General features: G+C 38.8%; 1 protein-coding gene across 2 annotated transcripts in view; it reads right to left on the minus strand.

Annotated features, from left to right (window-relative positions):
• The window catches only part of LOC105532345 (chromosome unknown open reading frame, human C4orf45), a 149,236-nt gene that overhangs the window by 68,106 nt on the left and 73,015 nt on the right, over window positions 1–8,115 (minus strand). For both annotated transcript variants that reach the window (XM_011970520.1, XM_011970521.1), the window contains exon 3: window positions 4,241–4,299. In XM_011970520.1, the coding sequence (XP_011825910.1) occupies window positions 4,241–4,299 (59 nt within the window). The remainder of the gene's footprint in view (window positions 1–4,240; window positions 4,300–8,115) is intronic.

Here is an 8,115-nt window from a genome sequence, read left to right on the forward strand (position 1 = left end):
GTGTTTTCCTTGATTTCTCTGTTTCTTTGCATTAAACTCTTCCTCTCAAAATTCTTCACCGGCTGCTATAACCTTCTATAGGAATTGACCTCTAAGGCTCCTTTTCTTCTTCGGTGGCTCCCATTTATCTTGCCCTCAGTATGGGCATCCCACAAGGCTCAATTCCCTTTATTTCTCAGTTGTCACTAGTGGTTCTCAGCCCTGGCGACACATCACAATCGTTTGTAGAGCTCTTTTAAAATGTCCAAGCTCAAGCTGGGCGTGGTGGCTCACACCTGTAATCCCAGCACTTTGGGAGGCCAAGCAGATGGATCACCTGAAGTCAGGAGTTTGAGGAACCAGCCTGGCCAATATGGTGAAACCCTATCTCTACTGAAAATACAATAATTAGGTGGGCATGATGGTGTAGGCCTGTAGTCCCAGTTACTTGGAAGGTTGAGGCAGGAGAATGGCTTGAACCTGGGAGACAGAGGCTGCAGTGAGAGGAGATTGCGCCATTGCACTCCAGCCTGGACAATAGAGCAAAACTCTGTCTCAAAAAGATAAATAAATAAGATGTCCGAGTCCAGATCCCAACCCAGATCAATAGGATATGAGCTCTGTGACCCTGGTCATGTGACATCATCTCTGACAATTTCTTCACCTGTAAAATTAAGATAATGTTAAATCTGCTTCATCAGATTGCTGTACACACATGCTTTACTTCCCATCATTATAACGAACATGGTCTCCTCTTTTCTCCATTTACTTAAAGCCCACCTTTCTTTAAAAGCTCAACTGAACTTTCCCCTCCTGGCCCCAGATCTCCATAATCACATTTGTTTTGGCTTGTTTGCAAAGCCCACTGAAAATGCAAGATGGACCTGTAAAAATGAAATCGTCTCCTGGTTGATCTTTGTTTTTTATTTATTTATTTATTCTTGAGATGGAGTCTCGCTCTGTTGCCCAGGCTGGAGTACAGTGGTGTGATCTCGGTTCACCACAACCTCCACCTCCCGGGTTCAAGTGATTCTCCTGCCTCAGCTTCCCCAGTAGGTGGGATTACAAGTACAAGCCACCAAGCCTGGCCCTGGCTGATCTTTCTATAGCTGTTCTTATCACCTTCCAATCCCTTCTCCATTCTCCATATAACATTCCAACATTCCAGAATGATCTTAACAATTAGGATCAGTTTGCTTTCTATTTTAAATCTTCTAATGAATTTTCTTTGTTCTTGTATTTATTAAAATCCAAATTCTCTAACCCAGATCGCAAGGTTCTACAAAATCTGATCCTCATCTCACCACTCTCCCTATTGCTTTCAATACAGTCTGGCAGCACAGGTTGTAATTTGATTACTCTTTCCCACCTCAGGGCCTGGCTCATGCTGTTCTCTCTGCCGGGAATGATCTTGTACTCACCTACCTTTTCTTTTTGAGACACAGTTTCTCTCTTGCCCAGGCTGGGGTACAGTGACACCATCTCAGCTCACTGCAACCTCCACCTCCCGGGTTCAAGTGATTCTCTTGCCTCAGCCTCCCGAGTAGCTGGGATTACAGGCGCCCACCACTACGCCTGGCTAATTTTTGTACTATTAGTATAGACAGGGCTTCACCATGTTGCCAGGCTGGTCTTGAACTCCTGACCTCAAGCGATCACCTGCCTTGGCCTCCCAAAGTTCTGAGATTACAGGCGTGAGCCACCGTGCCCAGCCTCACCTATCTTTTCAACATCAGCTTAATAATCACTTCCCTCAGTAAACACTTATCTGACTCTCAGTCCAGGTAGGTGCCCTGGGAAAACTTTCTCTTTACATCCTATAAATATTCTTTTATAATGAACTATTTTATCAGAAACTGGATGAATTCAGGTCAGATATTAACTTTTTCTCAATATACCTCTATATTGTTTGATTTGTTGCCATAAGCATGGATTATATTGGTAATATAAAACATTTGCTTTTAAGTTTGAGAAACAGTATGGTTTGTTATTTATTTTATATTTTTGGAGAAGGGGCTCTGTTGCCAAGGCTGGAGTGTACTGGCATGATCAAGGCTCACTGTAGCCTCAACCTCCTGGGCTGAAGTGTACCTCCCACCTCAGCCTCGTCAGTAACTGGGACCACATGTGCGCACCACCACTCCTGGCTAATTTTTTAAATTTCTCTTGTAGAGATGGGGATTCTGTGTTGCCCAGGCTGGTCTTAAACTCCTGGGCTCAAGCCATCCTCCCACTTCAGGCTCCTGAATAGCTGAGACAGGCACAGCCACCAGGTCCAGTTAGTTTTTTTAAAATTATTTGTAGAGATGGGATTTCATCATGTTGCAAAGGCTAGACTCAAACTCCTGTCCTCAATCGATCCTCCTGCCTCACTGGGCCTCCCTAAGTGCTAGGATTACAGGCATGAGCCACTGTGTCCAGCCAATACATTATTTTTAAAAAGCCATGTTGTTGCTTCAATGTCTGCCTCCTTCCCTAGAATACAAGTTCCAAGAAGGGCATATATTGAGGCTGGCTGGTTCACCATGATGGCCACAGAATCTAACAGTGCTTTGAACCCAGAAGATGCTGAACATATTGAGTGAATGCTGTTGACTGAAAAGAACAAAACATGAAAACTGGTTGGGAGACTCAGCACTAACCTTTGCCCAGGAAAAAGATGGCTCTCAGGCCACCTTAGAGAATGCAAAGGGGCAGGGCACACCCGAGCCTGTCTGAGTCAGGGCCCTATTCAAAAGTATCCTGCTAGCAAGAGCTTTGAAACAGGGTAGGTGCTTATAGTCTCACAAAGGAAGCAGTATTCAGGTTATTGGTGTCTGACTAGTTAAATAGGACCCAAGTCGGGAGTTATAGATGAGTCCAGGGGGTTGTCAATACAGTTAATTAAAAAAAATTCTGGCTAAAATTTTCTAGTTATTATCTTCATTATTAATTTGGCTTTCAGTATTTGCAAAGTAATTTTGTTATTTTTCTTCATGTATACGCCCAATTTCCTAGTTGAATCTGCAATCTCCTAAATACAAGGTCTCTTTCATAACTATTCTACATCCTCATGACTCAGTTCAACCCACAGCATATTCCCTAAAAATGAATATAGCCAACATTCTTTCATTCAAAGAACATGCTCAGGGCTTTGATGTTTCTCAGATACCCTCCAACAAGTTTTTAATGTTTAAATAAATGCAGCACATTTTCATGCTTTTATCACCAATGCTTGAAGTTTCATTGGTCTTTAATGTTTTTCTTTGCTTGGAAATATTTGATAAGGTAATTGCAGTGGATGTCTGCAATGCTATCTAAACAAATGAAGTAGAATATTTTAATGAGAATATGTGTTATTCATGCTTTAAAGTATACCTGTGTCTTTGTGGCTTTAAATATGGTACCTGCTTAATAAGTTATAGGAATTGCCCACTAAGATATTTTTTTGTTCTGAAATAACTAATAGGCTTTTGACATGGGGTTTGAAGTCTTTTCTCTATTTGATGCAGTTTATGTTGGTATTGTATAGCCACCTCAGGGCTAATAAAATCCAGTGATTTTGCATATGCTAATAGCTAAATCCTTCAACAATTAAAAGTGAAGTAAAATAAGCCCCAGAAATCCTCACCTCCAAAAATCTATAACAAAGACAATATTCAATCTGCAGTCTTGTGAGAGCAATGCTGATTGATCTTTTCCCTTTTAGGAATCTGAATCGTATGTTATACCTACATGACAAGTCAGCTTTTGCTTGTTTCCTGTAATTTAACATGCCGTGAGCTACCCATGTTTCATTTGGGTCAGAAGCTGCCATAAGATAATGTGAATTGAAGCCATTATGTGACTTTAGTAAGATTATGGTTATTAACTAAGATTACCCATTATGATAGTTTCCAGGCCAACAGCATGAAATGAGTTTATCTGAAAAACATTAATATTGTTGTTTCTTCCACAGAGATATTTATAAAGTTAAAGCTAATCTACTAATCCAGTTGCCATTCTTAATAGCTTCTGACTTGCTTCTCTTTTTCCTTACTATATTCTAAGTTTTTCATCCTAACTCTGCTTACTTTTTTCCTTTCCTCCCCTTAATTAAAATTTAGCAGATAGTTAAGATTTACTGTTTTTATTAGAAATAAAAATTCACAAATTTACAAAAAACGTATATGAAATAAAAAGAAAGTGGTAATATACTTACAAGTTTTTAAAAAATGAATCCTGTTACCAGTTTAGGAAGGAAATACACTAATTAATAAAAAATATATTCCTATTTGCTTACCATGGGTTTTGATATCTGTGGGTTATTGAATCAAGAGAAGCTTGACTTAGTTCTTCATACTGTAAAAGGAAGAAAATTAATGTACCATAATTCCAAAGTAAATAGGTGGCAGGTCTAAGTATCCATATTTCTAGTCAAAAAGGAAGCCAGGTTGGGAAATGAAATAGGAAATACTAAATTCAGTTAAAAGAAGATCAGAGAAGAAGACAGTCTTTTGATTCCTGAACAGAAAGGAAAAAAGTACAAGAAGTAAAATAAACAAGACCCTGTGTGCTTTACTTTCCCTTTTTGAAAGGAAGGGTGTTAGGTAGCAAGAAGAGTGTGATGCGTAATCACTAAGCTGCTTTCCATCTTTATGATTCTATATCTAAATAAGCGAACATTCTAAACTACTGTTGTCATTAGACTCAAACAGGTTACCTCTTTTCACTTTGCTTTCTCCTTACAGAATCAAAAAAATGTGGTCACAATAATGTACGAAAGAGCTGGATTATAGACAGACTGTGGTAAACAGTAGATTTGAAAACTCCTTTCAGAAGGGATAATTCAGAGTATTGATAATGTATTTGGTGGCTTAGAGGGGTTCTTAGATTAAAAAGTAATTCCCACCCCCTCCCATGCGCATGGAAATGATCTGTCATTACTGAATGAAAGACTGCTATATACTGACTCCTCTTCTCCAGGAACTGTCAGATGGATGGCACATCTTGTAAATAAGTATGGGGAGTAAAAGTGTCAAATTTATATTGAAAAGCATCTTGGTCTATAATCTTTTCTCAGGTTTCTATACTAGGATTGAGAAACCATGACATGAATTATCAAAAAGTATTTCACTTCAGTTGTGGATGCATTTTTTACTTACATTAGTATGGGATGCAATATTCATAACATCTCAAAAAGTGGCAAAATCCTATTATAAAAATGTCAGCATTAAAGGAATGACGTTACTTGGTACTTTTTAAATTCTCTTCTCTCCTCTTCCTTTTCCCTCAAGCTTCAGTTTAGAATAACTTTCCTTATTGACTACCACAGAGTTTTTTGTGTTGAGAAGGCAAATTCATTTATTTGTGTCATCTTCTCAAGGATAAAGACCTGAAACCTTAATCTCTTCAATGTTCACACATCAGTTGAATAAACAAAGGAAGGCACAAGATAAACAAGGTCACTATTCCACAGAAACTTTGAAAATAATCTGCACATAATGGAAAGATCATGGGACAGCTTTTTTTCTCAATTGATTCCTGACAGGATTCCCTGAAAATTGACCTTATCCGTTGACTTATAATTTTATTATCAGCTTCTGGACAAATTTTGCAGGATGATCTTTAGTTTTATGCTATTCTTATCTTTAATAACTCAAAATTGCATCTTCTTAATTGGGGAAGACCTTTCTCAGAAACAAAATAACACATCTTTCTTTCCATTCCTCCTATAGATATCAGTCCCTATAAACAATTTGTTATCTAAAATAAGCTGGTTCTTCTCTATCTTAATTTATTAATGAAATGCATCATGATTTATTTGGACATCTATGCTTGCTGTAGTGTTAAACCTAATAAAATTCAGACTCAGATAAATCATTTTTTTTTTTTACTGGCAAATCATTCCTAAGAGTAAAGATTAGTTTCAAAACCAATTCAATATCTTCATAGAAATGGGTAACAATTAGTATATTTCCTATCTTAAATCAGTGAGAACCTTTTACACTTATTTTAAATGTTTTTAACAAAAATAATTACAACTCCAATTTGGATATTTCCTACAGAACAATCTTCAAATAAGTCTATGTATTAACAAAAGGGAAATACCCGCTAACTACATTCACATACCGTGAGTTACGCAATTTCTAAAATAAGTAAAAACTGTTAAATTTGAGTTAAATTAATTGTAGACATCTGGGGCACATTCTAGTTAAAAATTTAAATCATTGCTTAAGACTTTCACTTTTAATCTCTAAACTCTAGTCTAGTCCTGATACATTTAGGAAGTCTTTTGGGGACTCTTCCTGAGGAATCCTCTTGCTTTGCTGCCATCAGCCAAGATGCTTTTCTCAGTATATCCAATTTTTACTTTTCTTACTAGAAAGAACAATTTTCCATCTCTATAACTATGAGGTCTTTCTCACCCGTAGGACGAATACAATGGCAATGTAGTTCGAGAATGCATAGACACTAAGGGTTTTCTTCTGTAGCCTCTTCCTTGGTAACATAGAGCTCTTAGTACCAAACATTTGAGTGGAAAATTCCCTGCAGCTATCTTTTCTTATGCTAATGTATATTTTCCTTCATTTGCCTCAATTTGCAAAATATTACTGTTAACCTCTTAGGTGTCTTTCTTCCCACAGTCTGTGAGAAACATTTCCATGGTTGGCAGCAGGGTCACCAAATTGCATAATGTTGCCTATTCTAGACTGGAACTATTACAGGGAGGAAGGGGACATAAAGACCTTTGCATGAATGGAGCATTTGAAATATTCATTTTACATTCAGAGCATGAGTAGAAACAAAACAATTCTTTCTGAAAAATGTTGGTGTTTAAGGCATGGATTCTGTGATGCATTTCTCTTGTTAAAGGAAAAAAAAATGTTCAATGCAGAGACCCATACATACTTCATTTTATGCCACATTATAGATGGCCTAGAGTACCAACATTAATGATATCCTGGTCTCTCTTAACTGTAGTTTTTAAATAATCTGAATTAATTCATCAACTTTCAGCAACAGACTAAACATTGGATTCTGTGAGTTTGTTCACTGTGACCCCAGTTATCTCTGCTTTCTGGGGAGTATCCAAATAATGAGCAACATAGTCTCTCATGTTTCTAGTGTGCTTATAACACTATAATTTAAAAATCCATGCAGGCAGGAAAATATACTATATAGAGACATTAATATTAGATCCCATTTGTTGAGCATGCTAAGTGCTTTACACATGTCTCAATCCATTTAATAGTACTCTAAGGTATTAGTGTTATCCTGTGGATAGGTAGATTTTTTATTTATTTATTTTTGAAGACAGGGTCTCACTCTGTCACCCAGGCTAGAGTGCAGTGGCACAACCTCGGCTCACTGCAGCCTCTGCCTCCTAAGTTCAAGCAATCCTCCCACCTCAGCCTCCTCAGTAACTATGACCACAGGTGCCCACCACCATGCCCAGCTAGTAGTGAGAGGGTCTTGCCATGTTGCCCAGGCTGGTCTCAAATTCCTGAGCTCAAGCTATCCACCTGCCTTAGCCTCCCAAAGTGCTGGGATTACAGGTGTGAGTTAATCCAGCCAGTAGGCAGAATTCTAAAAAAGCACCCAAGATTCTCACCCCCTGGTATACACACGTTCTCTCAGGTATTCAACTCAGAATTCAGGTATTCTCTCAGAATACAAATCTAGGTGCTACTGTGAAGGATTTTGCAGATGTAATTAAAGTCCCAAATCAGCTGACTTGAAAAAAGGGAGATTATTCTCAGTGGGCCTAAGCTAATCAAGAGAGCTCTTAAAAAGACCTAGGCTCTTCTTGGCAAAGGGGATTTGAAGCATGAGAGGGATTTGACAGGAGGGAGACTCTCCACAGCTGGCTTTAAAGATGTGGAGAGGTCAGCTGGTTGCAGTGGCTCACGCCTGTAATCCCAGTACTTTGGGAGGCCAAGGCGGGCAGATCACGAGGTCATGAGATTGAGACCATCCTGGCTGACATGGTGAAACCCCAGCTCTACTGAAAATATAAAAAATTAGCCGGGCATGGTGGCAAGCACCTGTAGTCCCAGCTACTTGGGAGGCTGGGGCAGGAGAATGGCTGAACCCAGGAGGTGGAGCTTGCGGTGAGCCGAGATTGCGCCACTGCACTCCAGCCTGGGCAACAGAGCAAGACTCCATCTCAAAAAA

The sequence above is a fragment of the Mandrillus leucophaeus genome, unplaced genomic scaffold (assembly GCF_000951045.1).
Source record: "Mandrillus leucophaeus isolate KB7577 unplaced genomic scaffold, Mleu.le_1.0 Scaffold95, whole genome shotgun sequence".
NCBI lineage: Eukaryota > Metazoa > Chordata > Mammalia > Primates > Cercopithecidae > Mandrillus > Mandrillus leucophaeus.